This window comes from Colletotrichum fioriniae, assembly GCF_027942845.1.
Source record: "Colletotrichum fioriniae strain IMI 355084 chromosome Unknown scaffold_3, whole genome shotgun sequence".
Lineage (NCBI taxonomy): Eukaryota > Fungi > Ascomycota > Sordariomycetes > Glomerellales > Glomerellaceae > Colletotrichum > Colletotrichum fioriniae.
Window position 1 is genome coordinate 2286095 of NW_027076839.1, and position 23486 is coordinate 2309580.

At 54.3% G+C, this 23486-nt stretch overlaps 4 protein-coding genes across 4 annotated transcripts; 3 read left to right on the top strand and 1 right to left on the bottom strand.

Annotated features, from left to right (window-relative positions):
* Positions 1 to 4050: 4050 nt before the first annotated feature.
* Positions 4051 to 8612, top strand: YOR1_1 (ATP-binding cassette transporter yor1; the record flags this gene model as incomplete). The annotated part of the gene is made up of 3 exons (XM_053196108.2): positions 4051 to 4434; positions 4533 to 6253; positions 6308 to 8612. The coding sequence occupies 3 exons, from the start codon at positions 4051 to 4053 to the stop codon at positions 8610 to 8612; spliced, it is 4410 nt and encodes a 1469-aa protein (XP_053046532.2).
* A 1637-nt stretch (positions 8613 to 10249) lies between these two features.
* Positions 10250 to 11356, bottom strand: N0V96_003514 (uncharacterized protein; the record flags this gene model as incomplete). Its single annotated transcript, XM_053196107.2, has 1 exon — positions 10250 to 11356. The coding sequence occupies one exon, from the start codon at positions 11354 to 11356 to the stop codon at positions 10250 to 10252; it is 1107 nt and encodes a 368-aa protein (XP_053046531.2).
* Positions 11357 to 13347: 1991 nt separating this feature from the next.
* FCF1 (rRNA-processing protein fcf1) lies at positions 13348 to 14499 on the top strand (the record flags this gene model as incomplete). The annotated part of the gene is made up of 8 exons (XM_065756857.1): positions 13348 to 13383; positions 13587 to 13791; positions 13849 to 13858; positions 13918 to 13970; positions 14025 to 14152; positions 14211 to 14231; positions 14296 to 14361; positions 14416 to 14499. The coding sequence occupies 8 exons, from the start codon at positions 13348 to 13350 to the stop codon at positions 14497 to 14499; spliced, it is 603 nt and encodes a 200-aa protein (XP_065614624.1).
* An 806-nt stretch (positions 14500 to 15305) lies between these two features.
* On the top strand, positions 15306 to 18114 carry N0V96_003516 (uncharacterized protein; the record flags this gene model as incomplete). The annotated part of the gene is given in 6 exon segments (XM_065756858.1): positions 15306 to 15857; positions 15952 to 16209; positions 16337 to 16747; positions 16767 to 17727; positions 17781 to 17911; positions 17965 to 18114. The coding sequence occupies 6 exon segments, from the start codon at positions 15306 to 15308 to the stop codon at positions 18112 to 18114; spliced, it is 2463 nt and encodes an 820-aa protein (XP_065614625.1).
* Positions 18115 to 23486: the final 5372 nt, after the last annotated feature.

The window sequence follows — 23486 nt, forward strand, 5'->3', positions numbered from 1 at the left end:
AAGATAGCTAGCCGCATTGTTCGGCAGTGTGCGGTCTTTGGATATAGAAAAGGTATTGTTACTCCATGCTCTTCAAAGATGGATTTGGCGGAGCGGAAGAGAAAAACAATTATCAAGCAGGTCTACTTCGCTCCTTGATCCATTTCAGTATTGTAGTTCGAGCTAGTTATCAGGTGCCTGAAATCATCTTCGTCACCATAGGTATCATTCTACGCCTACCTGAAGACCGTACTGGCATTCATGAATGAATACCTTCAGACTCGCGTCCCTGGCCCCGAGCTCTACGTTACAGACGCCTTCTAGCCCTGGCTTCGCTTGTATAGCAGACCTACTTGAGCACCTGATTACGCTCTCAGCAGTCGACTGAGCTCTGGGCCTCATTACGCAAGGCTGTTAGGCAGTCAACGAGACAAGGCAACTCTCGATAGTAGACTTGAAGCGTAAAGTGCAAATAGCATCTATGCATAGCTACACCGCAACTTTAGGTCCTACCACCGCATCAACGATCGACAGAGTTACTGCATGCGCCGGAAGAGAAGGAAACTAAGCATGAGACGTTTGACTCAGATCGGCCGATGGACCAATATGCCCGGATAGTTGGTTACCTACCGGTAGTCCTTGAGCTACGTGGACAATACGCCTGGCCAGTTGACTGCCTACCTAGCAGCCGCACCTGAATGGGTGGGCGGGTGGTTGAGGCGGATGTTCCTGTGCCTGCCTGCGCGCGCCTGCTTATAAATACAATTGCGCCCACACGAGGTGCAACTCTGCAACCAACAACGCGCGCGGGATCGTTACGAGAGAAACTCCGCGACTCTGTGTCAGATCGGGGCAAAGCAGCTGCGGAGTTGCAGGTGAAGAAGTAAGAAAGGCAACAGTCACGCCGCGCACTCGATGCAAGGTAAGCATCTCGGCCGAATGGGTCCAAGGCCCTAGACTTTGGTGGACTTGTTAAAGACAGACGTGCTGATATGACAATGCCACTCTCTAGAACCCATCTCGATTGTGGTTTTCGAGTCCGTCTGCAGTCGTGTGACACAGCCACGGTGCAATTGGCCTGCATTCGTCCAAAGACCACGGGTAGGTAGGAACACACTGCAGGACCGAGAACGAGTGGTATGTCCACCTGGAAGTCTTGAGCATCTTTTTACTTGTTTAGGCTGGTCAGTCTTGGACTTCGGTTGGCTGGCAGCGGGGCCGGCTCCGAGGTGGGTGGAGCCGATGGTGACGGGCAGCCGAATCCTCCCCGCCGCCCTCGGATGTGCTTTTGCAAATTGCCCAATCTCTCTCCCACCTGCAATGTTGTGAGACTTACATGATGAGAAGGGATTTCGATCCTGAAACGGTGGGGGTTGTGGGTTGTGTCAAGATAATTTCACATTACCTGGTTATCTCATCAACATGCCAGAAATGTATGACGGTAGAGTGGTAAGATATCGGAGTTGGTGAAGTCCATATGCAAGTACGTATTACGCGTATTCAAAGCCAGGGCGGGCTTGCTGCTTTGCCAGGCGGTTGAAAAGCTAAGAAGCCTAAGAAAGACGAGGGTAGCATGGGCCGTTCTGGGGCTTAAGTCCTTGCCGACTAAGTCCGCCAGTACCCGGCTCTCTCGGGACCGTTTCGGCCAAAGATCTAGTAGCTGTGGTGCCAAGATGACGGGGAGAACTGAGTCGTCTATCCGAACGGGTACAGACTAAGGTGGTGTGGAGTCACGTCCTCTGCTGCTCTTCTTTTTTCTCGTTCAGGTAACGGAAAGTTTTGGACGAGGACGAGGGGTTAAGGTTCATCGATTGTTGCCAAGAGTAGCTTATTCGCAAGTCCATGATCCGTCAGAAGAACGAACGCAAGAGAAACCTTGCTTCAACTATGATATGACAACTTCGGATGATTGTCGAGACTGGATAGTCTTACGCGGCTTGGCAAGACTCGTCTCAATTCTTGGCTGGCGCAGACCACGCGGCCAGTAAAGAGACTGGCTTCGGATGCATTCTGTGCAATTTTTTCTCCCTCTTTGCCCAACTCCAGGATCGTTTGATGAATCATGGACCCATCCACTGCAGTGGATGTGTGTGTGCCAACGATCTTTCCACGAGGGTGGTTGGCTCCAGGGATGGGCGCTGGGTGCAGGCGGCCGGCAAGCGTCTACCCTGGTGCTGGTCTTTTGAGGCCAGCTTGGACCGCTATCAACACCAGGCTTTATGAAGGGTTCGTTTTTGGTGCCCGGGATACCTGGCATCAGCGGGTCCAACTGCGACGAATTCTCTCTTCGCAGCTGTCATTCGAGAAGACAACAAACATCTTGTGTGGAGTGGGCCATAAATTCTCTGGAACAATTTGCAAGTCTACCTGCACTGTCGATTGTCTTGAGTCGTGAGTTAGATGTTCACTGTTGGGACGGATTTCGCCACTCTTCATAGACAATTTTCAGACGGTGCAGAGTTGAATGTTCGTCTGATAGAGAAGCCAAACAGGTGCTGATTTTCCGACGGTCTCCGAACAATACGAGGACTTCCGCATTAGGAAGCATGTCGAACACGACAAAGCACGTTGAGAACCCAATCGCAGATTGATAAAAGCTGGTTGAACATTGGTCGAAACAGGAGACGGTTTCGAGGCGTAGCTTCGGAGTATCACGCGGCTTTGTCAGCTACCTCGCCGGGTTTGGTTTCGACCTGCCGATGTCACCGCAGTGGGCAGGACAGATCGAAATGCACACGCGGCGTCTTGAAAGGTTGGAATGTTCAAACTAGAGGGTCTAGAATTATGTACCATTGTCAGGCAGTCTTTAGAGATTCTGGGCGAAGAGAGATTGTGGATGCAAATTCGTACACGTAAACGTGAGTGGGTAATAAGAAGCAATGGGTGGCAGAGCTTTTGTTGGTTAAGCTTAAGACTGAGTTGTCAGCACCGAGCAGCACCTTGGAGCTAAGGTATGTAGCTCAACTTTTTTGTCTGTTGTCTTACCGAGCCGTTGCCAGTCCGGCCCTGCCCACTTGCCTAAGAGACAACTGCATCGGCTAAAAAGTGGCCGCTTAGAAACCAAAGGTGCCTGCTCATCTGCATCGAATGAAGCAGTGTGAGACTGGGAGTGAAGTCACTTACGCAGTTGCGCTTGCCGGGACTGGCCACCTTCTTGCCTCGTGCTAGTCATATCGTAGCATCCCTGTCTCCTCCTGCCCCATCCTATCCCGTTTCGTGCTGCGTGCCGTTGCACTTTCTTTCCCACCGGAACCAAGTCCACCTGGCACGCCGCACCCCAACTTCCCCTTGAGCCTTTGATGTTTGCCCCCCATGTACTGTGTATATCGAGCAGTCGCAACTGAGGTGGACTGCTGCTTCCTTTCCCTCTGCTACGCCAGTACTCCCTACATGTTGCAGGGATGAATGTCCTTTGTTCTGAGTGGTACAGAGTACCCATGGTCACAATGGCCCAGCAGCAGCACATCCACCTCCACTATCCGGTTGTTAGAAATTCCCTTCGGGAAGTAGAGCAACTTAGAAAATCCCGTCTCCCTGGCCCGGACAATCTAATCCATCAGTGTGCTCTACTGCAGGCTGTCCCGTTTTGTCCCCATCCATCTGTCGGTAGTACTTTATCATTACACGCACTTTTGCTCTCTTTTCCAGGGAACGCGTTGCTGACCATCTCTGACCCATTCTTCCTTTTGCATTTCCCCGGCCTCTTTCCCTCTACTCTCTTCTCTCCTCGCGGAACCTGATGAAGCGCCTTGTGCCAAACCCTTCGGACTTCGTCACCACTTCAAACGGATTTCCACAGCTTTCCTTCACAGTTTGTAAGCGGGTCTAGGGTACGCACATCCAGTCACCCCGTAATAAGCTAGTCTGCCCAAGTGACGGACATAAACATCTATCCCCGTCAACACAACGAGCTCATGGCAGCTTGGCCCAGAATCTATATTGCTTCCGTTGCGCTTGAAGTTGTAGCCAGATCCACTGCCACCGCCAAGATTGAGGCAACGTTTTGAGCCCTGCTGCCCGACCTGATAGTCAATATCCCTACTGAGACTCGCTTGAGTCTTTCGCCAGAGAATGGCAGACAAGGACGAGAAAACAAACATCACGGCTCCCGACCCACAAGCCGCTGCTGTTGAGCCCGTCACACCCAGGGAGCCAGAGGATGCCACATTTGCCATCGATATCGATAAGGCAGATGAGAGGGATGAAAACTCAGACTTTGACGAGAAGAAGATCAGACCGGAGCTGAGAGCGACCAAGAGCCATGCCACCGACACAAGCGTCGCCACAACAACTGCAGCCCAGCGACTTCCAAAAAGCAAACCATGGTACAAGACGCCAAACCCACTGAAATGGGGCGGCATCCCTCCCGTCCCCGAAGAGAAGATCGTCTCCCGAGAGTACAAGGCCGGCTTCTTTAGTCTTCTGACTTTCCAATGGATGGCTCCTTTGATGAGTGTAAGTGAAACTGCGCTGGCCTGAGTAAATGGCACGAAGGCTTGGGCGTTGATAGCCAAGCATAACCCAGGGCAAAAATAGGCTGACTTGGATCCCAGGCTGGATACAAGCGGCAGCTTGAACCAAACGATATTTGGGCTGTTAACCCAGACAGGGCTACAGATGTCATGACAGACAAGCTAAAAGCTTCTTTCAAGAAACACATTGACAAGGGAGGCAAATACCCCTTGTTGTGGGCATTGCACGAAACGTACTTCTTCGAGTTTTGGCTCGGTGGTATGCTTCAGCTCGCGTCCACCGTCTTCCAGGTTATGTCACCCTTCACCCTGCGCTATCTCATCCAGTTCGCAAACGATGCCTACGCAGCTTCACAACAGGGCTTGCCACCACCTGCGATTGGCAGAGGAATTGGCTTGGTGATTGGTGTCACCGCCATGCAGATTCTCCAGAGTTTGGGCACAAACCATTTCATCTACCGCGGCATGATGATTGGTGGCCAGTCAAGAGCAGTCCTCATCAGCGTAATCTTCGAAAAGGCCATGTCTCTATCAGGACGTGCCAAAGCTGGTGGCCTCAAAGATGCAGCCGCCGCCGCCAACGCTCCGCCAGTTGACGAAAAAGGCAAGAAGAAGGCCAAGAAGAATGCGAAAAAGGGAGAAGCCAAAGGGCCAGGCATTTCCGGAGATGGTACGGGATGGGGTAATGGTCGAATCGTCAACCTCATGAGCGTTGACACCTATCGTATCGATCAAGCGTCGGCTCTCTTCCACCTGACCTGGACTGCACCCATCTCCTGCGTCATCACGCTGGTCGTTCTGCTCATCAACTTGAGCTATAGCGCACTTGCCGGATTCGCTCTATTGGTTGCTGGTATCCCCTTATTGACAAGAGCCATCAGAAGCTTGTTCAAGCGGAGAAAGTCCATCAACAAGGTTACGGATCAGAGAGTCAGCTTGACCCAGGAGATCCTGCAGTCGGTCCGTTTCGTCAAATACTTTGGGTGGGAGAGCGCATTCCTGGACCGTCTCAAGGAAATCCGAAAGCGAGAAATTCACGCCATCCAGATCCTGCTGGCAATCCGTAACGCCATCAACGCCGTCAGTTTGTCGCTCCCCATCTTCGCCTCAATGCTTTCCTTCGTCACGTACGCAAAGACCAACAACGCTTTGAACCCCGCCGAGGTCTTCTCCTCGTTGGCCTTGTTCAATGGTCTTCGGATTCCCCTCAACTTGCTGCCCCTAGTCCTTGGTCAAGTCGTCGATGCCTGGTCGTCGCTGAAGCGTATCCAAGAGTTTTTGCTGGCGGAGGAGCAAGAGGAAGATGTGGTTTTCAAGCCAGAGGGAGAGAATGCATTGGAGATGACAAATGCTAGCTTCACGTGGGAGCGAACTGCGACGCAGGAGTCTGAAAAGACTATGGGTGGCGCCGCAAAGGGTGGTAAGAAGGCTGCGACTCAAGCGCCTGCACCCGCAAAGAACGTCTCCAAGCCTGACGAGCCGCTGGCCTCATCTGGCGATAGTACGGGAGACGGTGCCAGCACGCTTGTTGAGGAGGAGCGTGAACCTTTCAAGCTGCAAGACATCAACTTTGAGATCAAGAGAGATGAGCTCGTCGCAGTCATTGGGACAGTCGGAAGCGGCAAGACTTCGCTACTGGCCGCGCTCGCAGGTGACATGAGAAAAACAACTGGCGAAGTTGTGCTTGGCGCTTCTCGAGCCTTTTGCCCACAATATGCATGGATCCAGAACGCCACGGTCCGTGACAACATCCTCTTCGGGAAGGATATGGACCGAGCATGGTACCAAGAAGTCATCAACGCGTAAGTAACCCCATGGTAGTTTTCTTGCTAAGGATTGGTCTGACCTTGCTCCAGTTGTGCTCTGCGGCCCGATCTTGCCATGCTCCCAAATGGCGACTTGACGGAGATTGGCGAACGAGGAATCACTATTTCAGGAGGACAGAAGCAGCGTCTCAACATTGCTAGGGCCATCTACTTTGACTCCGACATCGTGCTCATGGACGATCCTCTTAGCGCTGTTGACGCTCACGTGGGACGGCACATCTTCGACAATGCAATCCTCGGCCTCTTGAAGGGCAAATGCAGGATCCTAGCAACTCATCAGCTTTGGGTTCTGAATAGATGTGACAGAGTCATTTGGATGGAGAGCGGCAAGATCCAAGCCGTCGACACCTTTGACAACTTGATGAGAGACCACCGTGGCTTCCAGCAACTCTTGGAGACAACTGCACAGGAAGAGAAGGAAGACGAGATTGCACCAACCAACCTGGCTGAAGCGCCCCAGGGCGACAAAAAGAAGAACAAGAAGGGCGCTGCACTCATGCAACAAGAAGAGCGGGCTGTGGCAAGCGTTCCCTGGAAGGTGTACGGAGACTTCATCCGCGCCTCTGGTTCCATCCTCAACGCACCCTTTTTGATCTTCCTCCTGATTCTCTCCCAAGGAGCGAATATTATGACCAGTCTCTGGCTTTCATACTGGACAAGCAAACGTTATCCGCTTTCTGATGGGCAGTACATCGGTATATATGCCGGATTGGGTGCCCTCCAAGCGATCCTCATGTTTGTTTTCTCGTTACTTCTGTCCATCCTCGGCACCAAGTCTAGCAAGGTCATGCTTCGACAGGCAGTGACACGGGTTCTCCGCGCCCCAATGTCCTTCTTCGATACTACACCCCTCGGACGAATCACGAATCGTTTCTCAAGAGACGTGGATGTGATGGACAATAACTTGACGGACGCCATGAGAATGTACTTCTTCACGCTGGCCATGATCTTGTCTGTCTTTGCCCTCATTATCGCCTTCTTCCATTATTTCGCCATCGCTCTCGGACCATTGTTTGTGTTCTTCATCCTCGCTTCCTCTTATTACCGTGCATCGGCACGCGAGGTTAAGCGGTTCGAATCGGTTCTTCGATCTACCGTATTCGCAAAGTTTGGTGAAGGTTTGAGCGGTGTTGCCAGCATTCGAGCGTATGGTCTCAAGACGCATTTCATTGCCGACTTGCGGAAGTCCATTGACGAGATGAACGCTGCGTACTACCTTACATTCTCGAACCAGCGTTGGCTGTCGACCCGTCTCGATCTGATTGGTAACCTTCTTGTCTTCACCGTGGGAATCCTCGTCGTAACCTCACGATTCAGCGTGCCGCCGAGCATTGGTGGCCTGGTGCTCAGCTACATTCTCGGTATCGTGCAGATGATCCAGTTTACCGTCCGCCAACTTGCAGAAGTTGAGAACGGCATGAACGCCGTGGAGCGAATCCAGTACTATGGCACTCAGCTGGAGGAAGAGGCGCCCTTGCACACCATTGAAGTCCGACCACAGTGGCCTGAGAAGGGTGAGATCGTCTTTGATAACGTGGAGATGCGCTACCGCGCCAACTTGCCTCTTGTGCTGTCCGGTCTTTCCATGCACGTGCAAGGCGGCGAGCGTATCGGTATTGTCGGTAGAACGGGTGCGGGCAAGTCGTCCATCATGTCCACTCTTTTCCGTCTCGTCGAGCTGTCGGGAGGACACATTACAATTGACGGTGTCGACATCTCGACAATCGGTCTTCATGACCTGCGATCCCGCCTGGCGATCATTCCACAAGACCCGACGCTTTTCAGGGGCACAGTCCGATACAACCTCGACCCATTCAACGAGCACACGGATCTGGAACTGTGGTCCGCCCTGCGACAAGCCGATCTCGTTCCAGCAGACGCGAACCTCGAGGATCCAAGGTCCAAGGAGTCGTCAAGCATCCACCTCGACTCCGTCGTCGAAGAGGATGGACTCAACTTCTCCCTCGGACAGCGCCAGCTCATGGCCTTAGCGCGAGCTCTCGTCCGAGGCAGCCGCATTATTGTCTGTGACGAGGCGACGTCCTCCGTTGATATGGAGACGGACGACAAGATCCAGAACACCATTGCCACGAGCTTCAAGGGCAGGACGCTGTTATGCATTGCCCATCGTCTGCGCACTATCATCGGCTACGATCGTATCTGCGTCATGGACGCCGGCCGTATCGCGGAGCTGGATACGCCTCTTGCGCTGTGGCAGCGGCAGGGTGGCATCTTCAGGAGCATGTGTGACCGCAGTGGCATCAGACTGGAAGATATTCGCGGCGCGAGCGAGGGTACTGCTTCTCTGGAAATCCAAGCTGGCGGGTCGAGTTAGTCGAGAATATAGTGAGGTGGCATTGTAAGTGAATGTAAGGGGACAAGATAAAGTGAAACACATCCAGGAAGAACAAATATGGCCCCTCAAGAAAGAAGGCAAGAAAATCGTAGGGAAGATAGCGTCTGGGACAAGTTAATTTCATACCCCGCCCTCCAAATACCACCAGCATCGAGAATGTCTCGCTGTAAATCGAGGGCGTGTAATACAAAATAGAGAGAAAAAAATGATAAGAAAGAGAGACCGCACACCGACGCTTCCCACACAACGTGATGTGAAGCCCCTCATCAAACTTGTATCACCCGTGATTAAGTCGTCACTGCTGCTGCTGCTGCTTGCTAGCACAACCCAACAGGTGTCCCAAAGGCTTGGACAGCCAAGAGATCGCAAGACCGAGAAAACAAAGAACTGAAAATGTCTCTCACACTCACGATTCCACAACGTTGCCCCCCCCCCCCCTCTCTCCGGATTCAGGTTGTACGGAAAGGGGGTAGACCAATCGTGATACATGGCACTGGAAAGGTGTGACGAGATCCGGTGGGTTCACGACGGGTAGATGCACCTGGTACTCCATACGCCGGCTGCGGTCGCAGATAGTCAAGCAAGGATGTGGAAAAGGAAGTTTACTACTTTGAGAGAAGAAATGGGGGGGAGGGGAGCGATATAGGAGTCTCTTGATGGAGGCAGAGACCGTTGGGGGTCAAGGTATGTCGTGTGAGGCACTCGTCTGTGATGGCGGAATTTCGGTTGCTTTGGAGGTACAAGACGAGAAAGGTTCGGAGGTGTAAACCCCCTCCTTCTTCCCCTTATCACAGGCACGTATGAACAGAAAACCCTCGGGTGATGATGGGACATACCATCCGTACCATGCGACGTTGCTCTCGGTCCGCTCGGTTCCTCTAGCAGCTCCAAATCCGAAGTAAAAAAAAAGAGGCTCATATTTCCTTTTTTCTACGGAAAGCTCCCCCCTTGCCCACGTTGTGTCAAAAAAGTTTAATAGATTGAGATGATTGCCGATAAAGTCAAATGGGCTGACGACATGGGATCACTTCTAGAACATCCGTCCACTTCAGACGTATCTGTACACAAGGTTTCCCATGCAGAAGCATGTTGTCAGCGGTTGTCGTGACGACATGTACACAGAACTACAGCTCGATGGCCAGTAAACATCACACGATATTGTCCAAAGATATGTTTCGAGTTTTTCTGCTCATTGAAAGAATATGTACCAGCGAGCGATGAGAAGCGAAGACAAAATGCCACCGGCGGATCGTCGTCACCAAGACTCCCAGTCTAATGCTCCGTCACGCCTGCCGTGGTGTACACAGGGCCAAAATACAACTAGATAACCAACCATGCGTAGCAGCCCTGTTAGAAGGGGAGCCAGATTTGCCTTTTGACCCGCGCTCCATCTCAAACTTGCTGAAAGACGGGTACCGAGAAAAGCCCCCGGCTTCACTGGATGATGATTAAAAACAGTATTCCAAACCAGTGATGCAACTTGATGATACCCCTTAACGCCATGAATGTACCATTCAAAAAACCCCAAGCCGTAACGTCTCGCCATTTTTTCATGACGTAATGAAACTGTTTTTGATGCATAGATGCAATGAAACCAAACAGAAAGGATCCCCTCATTAAAACCGACCACCGGGAGAGTTGTTGGCATTTCGAGATCCGGGGCGCATGTCGGGGCGCATCTGGCTTGGCGGAAAAGCATTGGGGTTCTCGTCCAAGAGATCCTCGAGGTAAGCACTGGGAGCTCTTTGGCCGTTCCCAGGCGCCGCAGACAAGTTGACTGAGCTGGTGCTGAAGTCACGCCTTGCGCCGTACGAAGGGGATTCCGGAGGCGTAGATTCCCTCAGGTTGTTGCGGCTTCCATACTGGCCTCGTGATTCGGGGCGGAGGTTCGTCAAACTTATTGAGTGACCGTGAGCAGGACTGGGAGACGAGGTAGCAGCGGCGTAGAACCCAGAAGGAAGGAAGCGAGAGTCGCGGTTGGTGGCGGAGTTGTTGTTATTGTTGTTGCTGTTGCCGCCGCCAGCTGCGGTAGGCGAGAAGAAGAGATTCGACTGGCTCGGCGTCGCAGAGGGGATGGGGCCGCGCTGCGTTCTACGCACACCACGTCCTCCATTGGGAACAAGAGAGGGAGTGGATTCGCGATCGGTATACTTGTAGAACTGCGCTGGAGGGGCGGGGAAGCTCTGCTTGTCGTTGGCGACATACTGGGCATTGGCGGCGCGGGCGACGGAGCGGTGCAGCAGACAAGCGATGATGCCGCGCCAGATCAGAATGCCGAGGCCAAAGGCACCGAGGATGGAGCCTACGGCAATGAAGACGGTCCCTTGAGGGGCACTCGAGCGGTGCATATAAGGAGCGTTGTTGGTGGGAGGGACACTGGCCGGCGGGTATGTCGTCACAATAGGCTGGTTTGTAAGGGACGGCAGACCCGTGAGGACATCGCCAGTGGAATCGGAGGTGCCGGTGATCCTGGGGGCGGTGATGCTCTCTTCCGTTGTGGCGACGGCGCCCGTGTTGGTGATGACGGCGGTTGCCGCGTTGGTGCGCGAAGGCTGCGCAGCCGAGGTGGTGGCATCGTCTGTAGAAGCTGCCTGCGAAGCACTGGTCTGGGCATTCCCCCCACTGCTACTATCTTGCGCAAGACCCGTGGCAGAGAAGAGAGACAAGGCGGCGAAGGTGGACAGGAGAAGCGAGCGCTTCAGCGAATGGCGTGACGAAACCATGGTCGGTCGAATATGAAGTTCAATTACGTCCGAGGAGGTCCGGTGTTTACGGGTAGGCTGCGATGCTCCGGAGTCAAGATGATGCAGGCGTCGGTCACTTCTTTTCTAGACACTATATGCTGTTCGGTTGTCGAATCGATGAAAGAAGGTCGAAGACGGCGATTGTATCGGTGCCCGTGGGCAAAAAACGGGGGTGGTGGTCGTTGTGGTGTCCTTCCGGATGGGGCGGTTCGGTTCGTTCAGCTGGCTAAGGCTGGATGCGATGAACTCGGGAGAATCGAACGAAGGTATCGGGGTAGTTGCGGACGCAAACTGGACAAGGCAAAGCAATATGAAAGAAGAAAGGGTCCCGCTGGTTAGAACATTGCTGGTGCCGGCTGATCGTTTGCTGGGTGGGCGGCTGCCGAGGTTTGTCGTGAGGGAGTCAGTTAGGGAGAAAGGGTTGGAGGGAGCAGGAGAGGGACGGGAGGGATGAGGGTGCGTGATGGGGAAGAGAGAAGGGAATGGATGGCGAAGGCGGGCCCCTGGTCAGCAGGGAACGGGCCTGGGGAAAAAAGGAGGAAGGGTCCTTGCCTGCTCTGGAGGAACCTGCCCGCTGCACACAGCACACAGGCGACAGTCTATGGCATCCATTTCGTGTTAGCGGACTGGGCGGTTCTCGTCCCTGCCCTGGGGCCTGGGCTGTGGCGCGGCGCATTTCCAATGGCTGCACCTGAAAGTTCTGACGTGCTGTTGTGTCGGGGTCTGTTTATTTTTGTGCATTTGGACCGCATTTCCTGGGAATGCGAGAGGGAGAGAGACATGCAGACACAGTGCTGCCAGCGTATGCAAGCCAGGTTTTTGACCTGCAGGAGACGCGCAAGTCTGGGGAAATAGACACGGTGTGTCATCTGTACACACTATGCTACAAGACTGTACTAAAGTAGCCCTCCTTCTTTCGTGCTTTTCGTATGCCCACCCACACTGGGCGCTCTCAACGCTCGTATTGAGGATCGAGGTGTTCAACAGGCGAGAGCGTTGATCCCACTAATCGTCAACTCCCAGCATGCGCTACAGTGCCTGCAGGTCGCAACCATCATCAACACGAGCCATCCATCCGGGGTAAGCGTGTAAGCGTACCTGGCAGATGCCCACCCATCTACCCAATATTGGCCAAAGATCTTCGAAACTCATTGGGAAAAAAAATATGGGCCATGAAGTGATGGCAAGCCTCGCTGTGGAATGCGAATGATGCCCCATTCCTCTCCACCAGAGTCCCGGTGGTCCCCTATCTTTGCTGCTTCGCTTCGTCTTCGCGTTCGTCAGACCTCCAGTGCTCCAGCAGTTTACAATTCATGCCGCATGCTTCAGACTAAAGCAAGCTCATGAATGGGCGCGGCGGGTATCAGACCCGTCTCTGATTATAATGGGCTGCTATTATGCATGCGCAGGGCAGTGCACAGAAGTGCTGATGCAAGGCACCAGGCTATCAGTCCAGACTCCAGCGCGACGCCCACCTTGCCTCCGGCGTTTGAGCGCCGTTGATCGATCGTTTGCTTTTCCTCGAGGTGGGAGAGGAAATTGCAACGTTAGAAAGAGCAACGCCCGACAGCGGACAGAGGCAGAGAGGAAAACTGTGGCGGACGAGACCCCCTGCCATTCGTCCACCTCGGTCCCTGAGAGTCTCATTGTCCCCTCATTCCGGTTGCTCTGGGTCACCCTCCCTAGGACCCACCTTGCTCGCAAACGCTGCGCGGCCTTGCCCAAAGTCTTCACCGAGCGCACAGACTGGAAGTATCTTCACCTGGACTTGGACGCGACACACCGAGATCACCCTCAGTCCTACACCGAAAACTTTTTTCCCTGCTCTCGGCCCCGCCACATGCGCCGGGCGACCAAACTCAGGAAAACGTCAACGCAACAGCCTTGTCCAGCCTCGCAGACGACAGTACTCCTCCACTCGACGACAACAACCACGACCTGTACCCGATTGCCCATCCGAGACCGACACCATGGGTGTTCAAAAGAAGACCAGAAAGTTTGGTGAAGTACGTTCGTTCGTCCCTACTTTGCGCCAGACATCCCGCGCATTGCAAAGAAAATATTGGAATCCTTATCGATAAGAACTTTTTTGGTTCCCGAACAAAAGTTCACGATGATTGCGATATCTACAACCGGACGTTGGAAGCTCGACGTCTCTCAGACACTGATACTTGCGAACAAGTTTGCTGATTATGTACGTTCATGCTAGGTCAAGCGAGTCATCGGCAAGAACGACGCCCGGCGCAAGGAGAACCTGAAGAAGGCGGAAGAGGCAGAGCAGAAGGCCAAGCGTGAAAGAGGCGGTCCAGATGGCGAGACCATCGTCAGGGAGATTCCTCAGGTCCCCTCCCAGATGTTCTTCGAGAGCAACTCAAGTCTCGTGCCTCCCTATGGCGTCCTCGTCGATACCTCATGTAAGGCCCCGTCGCCTCCTACCTACCGTCATATTCCAGTTGCTAATCGTACTCTAGTCTTCTCCCGGTATAACATGCCTGCCCGAACGTTACACCTCTCGCCCTCGACGACTAACCTGCCCCTAGTACCGTTCAGATGAAGTTGCCAGTGATAGAAACCATGATGGACTGTCTCTATGGTAGGATACGGCACTGCACAAAGTCTTGTGGCATCGACTGACGTCCGACCCCAGCTACCTGTCACCCCATCGTGACCGACTGTGTCATGGCCGAGTTGGAAAAGCTCGGTCCTAAGTTCCGCCTTGCTCTCAGAGTAGCACGCGACCCTCGTTTCGAACGACACAAGTGCACACACAAAGGCGTAAGGTCCATTACAAGCACCATCATGGTTCTCTTTTGCTAACTACATTTCCCCACAGGTGTACGCCGATGACTGCCTCGTAAGGCTCCGAACCCCTTAGATCATCAGATGACTGGGTCCAAATACTAATTAACGCTTCATAGGTGTCCAAGGTGTCTAAAGACAGAGTGTACCTCGTCGCAACCAACGATAAGGGTCTTGTGTCCAGAGTACGTTCAGCCTTGCCCGAAAGTCAACGACGATGCTGATATCAACCTCTCTAGCTCCGTCGCATACCCGGTGTTCCTATCATGAAGTGTGGACGCGGAAAGTACACCATCGAGAGATTGCCCGATGCCCCGATTTAAGCTTGGATCAACCATGTCGGAGGGAATCCACAGTCATTCCAATAGCGCGGGGAGAACATCGAGTCACATGAACAGTACAATGATAGGACTGTCAAGTTAGAAGAAGGGGTTGAATGTTGTGGCAGCCCAATCACTCGACACGGATAGGCGATTGAAGAATCGTGGAAATCGAGAAGATCACCGCATCGAGTGGCGCGCCGAGCCCTGGAAATGGAGGTCGGCGAAGGAGAAGCAAAAGCATATCTGGGATCTGTTTTGTTGGCATTTTTTCTCAAAAAGGTCGGGTCGTGATGTAATTCGACCCAGCCATCATATATCGTGGATTGGCACTTTGTAATTACTGGTATGGAACCTTGGTGGTCGTCAAAATGGTCGGGGTTAACCACGCCGTATCCCCGAGACTGGCCGACGGATGGAGCCGTCAGCTCATAGTTGCCTAGTAGGTGGTTCTTGGCCGCTTTTTTGAATCAAAAGAATGACCCAAACATGACTTGCATTCTGCTGCATTCCAGGACGGAGTCACCTATAGACGCACACGCAATTCCTCCGAACACGCTGACACAGGACGACCCACGCCGTCAGCCGTAACTAAAAGAAGAGACAAAATCCGGCTCCGGAAGTGACGTCAAATAAAGTTTAGATTTCCGGATTTGAATACGGACGGCATCACCCCCTTTCCAAAGCCCCACCCCCCGTCTTTCCCGTCACACCCACTCACACACGGCGTCGGGCACGGCATCGGACGCGGCCTTCCGTTTCTAATCGTCCGCTCACCGCGAATCGCCCAAGGGTATCCGTAAGCTCCGATGAATCCGGACCACGTAACCCCGCCCGCCGGACCAAGCACCGGCGGCAGCAGCAACCCCTCCTCCACCTCCAACTCCTCCGGCCCCGGCCCCGGACAGTCATTCTCTACCAACCACTTAGCATCAGGACCGGCATCAGCAGCAGCAGCAACCGCATCGGCAGAAGCCGCCGCCGCAAAACGCTCCCGTGTCCTTCTTTCCTGTGGACCGTGCCGCGCATCCAAGCTGAAATGCGACCGCTCCGAGCCGTGCGGCCAGTGCCTGAAGAAGTCCCGCCCAGAAGGCTGCGTCTACGCGCCAAAACCCGAGAAGCAGAAGCCCGCCAAGGGCATGGCGGCGCGGCTCAAGAGGCTCGAGGGCATGGTGAGGACGATGATGGATGAGGGAGGTGGAGGTGGCGCGGCGGGAGCAGGAGGACCGCAGACTGCTGGTGGTGCTGCCGACGTCGTCGAGGAGGAGAAGGGCGTCGCGCAGCCTGGGGGCCAGCTTGTTCAGGGAGGTAGGGCGAGTACGTATGTTGGGGCTACGCATTTCATGGCTATTCTTGAGGATGTAAGTTTGTTGTTCTCTTCATGCCCTCATTGGTTTTTTCAAGGTGGGAAGGAGATCTGAACTGGATGAGATATTGACTGAGGGAATTTGACAGATTGAGGATATGAAGAGCTACTTTGAGGAGCCGGAGGCCGACGACGATGAGAGTCCTGAACCGTCAGACGAGATCGAGGCCCCGGATCTCATGCTCTTTTCGAGGAACACGCCTCGCAGCAGAGAAGACTTATTGAAGCTACTCCCGGAGCAAAAGATTGTCGACAGACTCATCATGAGGTACTTTTCCTCCCGTAGTCCGTCACAGCGTAAGACACCACGGCTCGCCTCTCCCGATCTTCACTCCATGGCTTCGTGTGTATTGACAAGGCGGCAGATATTGTTCACAGACCAACCTTTGAAAAACAAGTAAGTCTCTAACCTCCCTTCTGCCCTCCCCCTCTCCTCCCCTTCAACAGCAACTCGTGCTAACAACTTCCCTCCAGTACGCCCGCTTTTGGACCGACCCGTCCGGCACCGACCTCCACTGGCTAGCCCTCCTCTTCATGGTCATGTCCCTCGGCGTCTTCTACTCGACCTTCATGGCGCCCCACGAGCTCTCGGTCGACTCCCCGCAGCCGCCCATGGACCGCTTCAAGCTCTTCCGCGCCGCGGCCGCCTGCTGCCTCGTCTGGGGCAGGTACACCCGCCCCACCATCGCCACCATCCCGCCCTTCATCCTCTACGTCGAGGCCGAGTTCATCATCTCCCGCGCCGCCCAGATGAACTGCTACGTCCTCTCCTCCGTCTGCCTCCGCCTCCTCCTCAAAATGGGCCTCCACCGCGACCCGGACCGCCTCCTCGCCGCCGGCGGCACCCCCGTCTCCCCCCTACGAGGGCGAGATGCGCCGCCGCATGTGGAACATGGCCGTCCAGCTCGACCTCCTCGTCTCCTTCCACATGGGCCTCCCCAGCATGCTCAACGGCATCGACGCCGACTGCAGCCTCCCGCGCAACCTCGTCGACGAGGACTTCGGGGAGGACACCGCCGTCCTCCCGCCAGCCCGCCCGGCGACCGACTACACGGAGATGACGTACCCCATCAACAAGTCCGCCATGATGCTCGTCTTTGGCCAAGTCGCGCGGCAGTCCCACCTGCTCTCCCCGCCGCCCTATGCCGAGGTCATGCGCCTCGACGACCTCCTCAACACCTCGTGGCGCGCCGTGCCGCAATTCATGATGGTCAAACCCTTGCAGGAGTGCGTCACCACACCGCCCATGCAAATCATCCAGCGCTTCGGCCTCGCCTCGCTCTACAACAAGAGCCGCTGCGTCCTCCACCGCCGGTTCCTCCTCGACCCTGCACCGCGGCGCGAGCACGACTACTCGCGCCGCCAGTGTCTCGAGGGCGCCGTCGTCCTCCTCGACTTCCAAAACACGATATGGCACGCCTGCCAGCCGGGCAACATGCTCAGCCAGAACGGCTGGTTCGTCTCCTCGCTCGCCGTGCACGACTTCCTCCTGGCCGCCACCATCATATACCTCGCCGTCGGCCATGAACCGTTTTGGGGCGTGGACAAGACGACCGGCGCAACGTCTTCGCCTGGGTGGATGGCGGAGATGAACCCCCCGCCGACGAGGGCGTACCTCCTGCATCTTCTGCAGAGGTCGTATTCCGTCTGGATCGCCATCGCCGGCGGCGTGCCCGAGGTGAAGAAGACGGCGGGTATCTTGGAAACGATGCTGAACAAGCTTGGGTCGCCGCCGAATTCTCCTCCAGAGGACGGGGGCGCAAAGGTATCCTCGGCGTCGGGACTTCGCCAGAGTGACGGGTCGGAAACAGCGGCTCGTTCCGCCCAAGACAACCAACAGCTCCTCGACGGTCTTTCAATCAACGGTGCGGCCTTGAAGACACCCCCTAGGGTGATATACCTGCTAACTATCTGGCAGACTCCGCATCGTTCCCTACGACTACGACGAATCGCTTCCAGCCCTTTGAGTTTGTCACATCGGGTCTCGGGCCAAGTGAACCTGGGCTCGATCGTGGGTGGGCGGCCGTTGGCAATGAAGAAATGGACTGGGTATGCTTTACGCACTCACCAAGCAGAGCCGTAAATCTAACTGACATCTGCAGCGATACTTTGACAACATTATGGCTCAGCCTCACAACGACCCAATCGGTCTCGAGTCACTGGACGCGTCCCAGCCGTGGTTCGAACGGACACTGGGACCGGACGAGTTTGATTTCTCTACGTCTTGTGCATGGGATCCAAGCTTGGGATAGTCAATCACGTCGAGGTCACGGCCTACCGTGTTCAAGTTGACCAACACAGCGAGCTTCCAGGCCTACATAGTAGAAGACTTGGCAGCTGAACGGAGCTGATCTGGGGCACACAAGCATCGTCCTCGCGCTTGGCCGGCCCAGAAGGGGTACATGGGGCTGCGGCCCCGCGAGCTCCTCCAAAAGAAGCTCCTCCTCTTGGGTAAAAGCCGCTCCGGTACCTCCAGCCCCAGTGCAGTAACTGGCTCGCTTAGGTGTCAACTGGACCTCGTGAAGTTTTTCTCCTCCTCAACACGCGATATCGGTGCCCACAACCAAGATGGGCCCGTGGGGGATAGCAATCCATTGCTCTGATGGATCTTGCTAGCTGGCAGGGATGTCAAAAAAGCTCGGCTCAGGTGACTTGAAAATAGACGCGAGGTTGGCGTTGGACATCAATTCACAATGGACCCCGGATTTTCCTTCTCCTTCGGGTCCGCGCCAATATCTAAACATCTGGCTGGACCGATGGTGTGCGATGTGCGGCCGTCCTCCGGGGAATTGGACCCTGCAAGCTCGATCAGGGGTTCTCTGGGCGGTCGACACAACGTGAATACTATAACGTAAATTTGGTGGGCCGGTGGAAGTGGCCGGCGGCGACGTGCGTTTGGAATCCCAACAATGTTGTCTTCGACAACGGCGAGAGCCATCTAGGGCGTGTTTCGGTCCTACACTACATGTGTACATCTCGTCGGCATCGTCTCCATACACTCTTCGGTCAAGGGCACGACGTTGCCGATGAGGGAGCTGGCGTGCAACGGTGCCCTACGAGGCATGGGCCAACTTCCCCGCAAAACCCGCAGATTTGACGGCAATGAAGCGGGGGCTGTTTGCATTAGCAGCAGCACCTGGAGACTGGAGCAGCTGGGGCCCAGTGGCGCTTGTCCTTTGAGCTGAGTTGGCTCTCATGCTGGGCTGCTTCTTTCTCTTGGCTGTTTGTGGTGTGTTACGCAAAAAGCCGAGTTCTTTTTTGGAAAGACGGCCAGACTGCGAACGCAATGACAAGCTTCTTGGGCGCAAATTTGGAGATTTGCAGGCTCCTCCGCGGAGATACCCACTTCGGAGAGGGAGGGGAAACGTTGGCTTATGAGCATTACGGAACGCCAGTTGGTTCGCTTGATGACGGCATGGCGGTCGTCTGGGACGTTTGCTTGGCTCCATTTGTACGTAATGAAGGAAAATGCGGTGCGAGCAAGGTCGGCATTGCGCGATTCCTGGGTCGCCATTGGCGCATTCTTGCTCGTGCTTGACCTGTCGTCTCAGCTCTTTGTCAATCAGATTACGGATACTGGCGCCTCCCGGGTTCCGACAGCTAGGTTGAGGTTGACTAGGTACTCTTTTGTTATTTTTTTGTCCGCCAGCCTATTGTCTCGCCATCTCCGGTGGCTCGTTACCGGACCGCATTCAGAAGGGAGTTGAGCTTCGTCCCAAGGCACTGGATCCGATCGTTGATGACGAAGGTCCTAGTAGACAACGATCACAAATGCTGCACGTCTAGACTTTCAGCAGAAGCAGGTTCCGCCTCAAAGTCCGCGTTAGCCTTCAGGGATACCCCGCTGGGTTGCGTTTGAATCCTGCGGCTTGGCCTAGGCCATTCTTCGATTTTTGAGGGTGTCTTCTCACATCCAATGTTATTAGTCGGAACGTCATCGGAACCGGAATTCTGTGGATTTCAGTGTGAGCACACGGGCGACAGCGCCTTTACCTTGATCCTTTCCCTCCACGCCCGTCATAGTACATGTCGCACCATACAACAGCATAATTGGCTGATAACAACGACGCTCCCATGACCAATGGCATTACCCGCGTCAGGCTCGAATGGAAATCGAGTAGACGTTGGGTGCGCCTCCGTGAAGGCGGTTACTCGACGACGCTTCTGCAGCCGACGTGCATGAAGGGCCCTCAAAGACAAAATAGGCGGCGTTGTGATGCGGTGCTAGGTCGAACCCGGGTGATGCAGCAAGCGCTGTAACCGGTGGGAGCGTGGCACGGGTAGCTCAGCGAAGAGGCTAATCTCAGACCTGCAGAGAGCGTGGCTAGAGGCTAGAGCCCAGATGCTAGTGTCTGCATGTGCGGTGGGTGGGAGATTCTGGAGGGTGTCTGGTTGTGCAGCGAATTTGCCCATCATGGCGTTGAATTGCGATATTCCATGATTCTTCTGCCTGGGAGCTAGCAGTGGGACCCAGCCATCCGGGCCAGGGGGGCCATGCTGTACTCCGTATGTAAGAGGGGAGTCAGGAAGATAGCGCGAGAACCTGGTTGAGCATCGGGGACGGAGGTATGTGTAGGTGTAGGGTTATGCGCATCTGGTATCCGTAGTGGCATGGTCCCAAGGCTTGAGCTTTGGACGTAATAATGAAGCGGTGGGCTCTGTGATGGTGGACGATGCAGATTTCCTTGGATCACGTTTGCGAGTCGTGTGGAGCTCTGAGCCAGAAAAAGTTTGCACAGGGTTCGGAGAGTATTGTGGCATCGGGATTGACTCCGATCACCGACCGACCTGACGACGCGCCAGTTGACAGTATGTGGAGAAGTTGATTTGCGCCGGGGCCTGACCGGCGCAGTAGTGCTTAAAATCAAGGACCCCGTGATGAACGACCGTGCTTGTAATAGGGCCCGTGAACCGACAAAGTCGGACTCATCAAGGTGCCCTTATCTGATGAGTTGTCGGTATGTGAGGCCATAGTCCAAGCCAGGCAAGCATCTGTGTCCCAGTCCAGATAGGCATGAGGGACCGGTATGGAGGGAGGCGCAGACACCCGATATCCATGGGCGGATGTCTCGGTCTGATGTGATGATGTGATGGCAGGTCGAACCCGTCAGGGTAGGTAGGTTCGTGTTTGACAGGCAGTGGCTGTACGGAGCAGACTGTAGTCGGTGAGCATATCGGAGGGCCACATTGATACTTCAATATGGCATTCATGCAAAACGTACGTACGACGTACGATGTACGACTACCTACCTTACCTTACGCCTTGCGTAGCATGGAGGGACGATAAGAATGCTATGCCCCAAAAGGTTGTAAGTAAGGTATTGTACCCATGTACTCCATCGTGACCGCCCTTGATGTCCCTGACGCCTTGGGAGACAATGGCGGCATTACATGGGCTTGGTTGCATAGGTTTCCGCCGTGAATGACTGCGGCGCGGGTGCTTTCCAGGTTAGACTGAGAAGGGTAATGAAGTTGCCAAAGATAAGGAAAATTTTTCTGAAGCCGCAGCATTGCGCAAGGAAAGAAAAAAAAAGACTGGGGACAGATGGTGAGAGGTCAGACTGTCTGAGGAGGAAAAAAAGTTGGAGGTGTTTCCCAGTAGGTAAGAGCAACTGTGTAAGCGAAACCCCGAGCCAACCGCAGCCATGCTCTTACATAATAAAGCCAACCTATTGTGCTAGGCTTCACGGGAAGAGAAAAATTGCTGCAAATGGGGCACTGGGGAGGCCCTAGTAATCTCCTTCCAGGTCGTGGTCGTTCTCTTTCTACTGTGTAAGATTCTCCTCAGGTCCACAACGGGTACATCTGCGCTTTCCAAGTTTCTTTCCCGCTCATGAGACATGGACACAAAGACTTGCCCTGAGAGTTGAGACGGAATGGACTGAGGGCCTGCCCGCCGTAGTCCCGTTCCAAGACCCGTCGAGAGCGGCCCCTCTTTTGGAGAATGGCTCCAATACGGCTCCAGAAGTCCCCGTCTCGTTGATGCATCGCCCGATTCAGTGACCAAGTCATCGATCCCGGCCTGCTACTGGTTGCGCTGTACCAGACGTGGTTCCGGTACACCCTGGAAAGTAATAGACGTAGACGTACACTACATACAGACAACGGCGTAGCTTCTGGAAGTCGTTTGGTGAGGTGAGGTGAGGGACTGAGGGTCGGCTAGCAAGAAAGAAGAGACATGAGTTTTGGTTGGTGGTGCTACCTAGGTGGAATGGGAAGGTAATGCGGTACACGTGCTCCCGCCTCGACACCGTACCGGCTGAGGTAGCCGCGTATCTTTTCCCATGTATCCATACACCCATACTAAGGTAGTTAGGCAAGGCAGGTACGGAGTACGAAGGTGTGTTTTCCATCCCACTTAACTTCCCACCTCGCATCTTCCGCTTTACACTTACCCTCTCATTACTCGATGGCCGTGGTAATGCTTTCCCGGCTCTTCATCATCAGTGGTGCAGAGCAGAGTTGTCTCATTACTTACATAGTATACGTAGTACTTACTCGAACCACAACCCCGTCGCGCTCCCAGTGTTTCCATCTCATCTCATCCCATCTTGTTCTTGCGTTCTCGCAGTTCCGCGAGTGCCCCCCCCTCTTCTCAGGCACGTCTGGGATCCGGGCGTGCTTCCGGCCCCATGGATGATGGCTTGATGGCTGGGTGTGGTGTTTCCGCTCGATGGGGCCCCGTTGTTTGTGCTTGCATCAAGGTTCGAATGAGAAAACGCAACGTGCTCAACCTCGTGGCCGCCGGCGAAGATTCAATTATTAACAGAAAAGGGCCAACCGCAAGGTCCTGCCGCACCTGGCCCTGGCCACCGAAATCACTCCAGTAAAAATACAAATTCTTTATCCGTGTTGCATTTTACTTTTGACTCTGACCGTCCCGTTTTGTGTTTGTTTGTTCTGCTGCTGCATTTGCCGACTAACTCTCTACACTGAGAAACTTGTGGTTGCTGTACTTTGTTTGTCTGGCTCTTTCCATCACATCACCTAAGAAGATTGGATATCACACACTCTTCCTTACTTACAGCATTAGGTTGTTCCCGTCACACACCTTCTCTCCAACACCCGCATATCTGCCAGGTATCTATACACACTTACTTACCTTACACTTATTCCCCTCCCCCTCCGCTTCCAGACTTATCAATCTACCGAATCCACGGTTACACCTCTTCTTCACCCTCTTTCCTCGCACATCCTCTCATCCCACTGGCTACACTCCTCTGGTCGGACTGCATGCACTCTGCTTCGGCCTGCCTTCCTGTTCGTCCATCATCATCACCAAGTCAGTCGGCCCAGCACCAGCACCAGCACCAGCACCAGCACCAGCACCACCAGCACGGCCCAGAAACATCGCGGCATACCTTGTCCGTTTCCAGTTGGTCAAATCACCACACGGACTGACTAGGACCGGTATCAAAAGCTTGGAGACTCCTCCATCTGAGGTCATCTGGTCTTTGCCTCCTTCTAACCTTTTATTCTCGAAGCGTTGGATCATTGGCCTGGCTTTCTCTTTCACATTCAAAAACGCCCCGACTTGACCTACCTCTTTCGCATCAGGTACGGATACATACAGCCTGGACTTTCTGCTCCGGTCGTCTCAAGCATCTTAAGGTTCGACTTCACA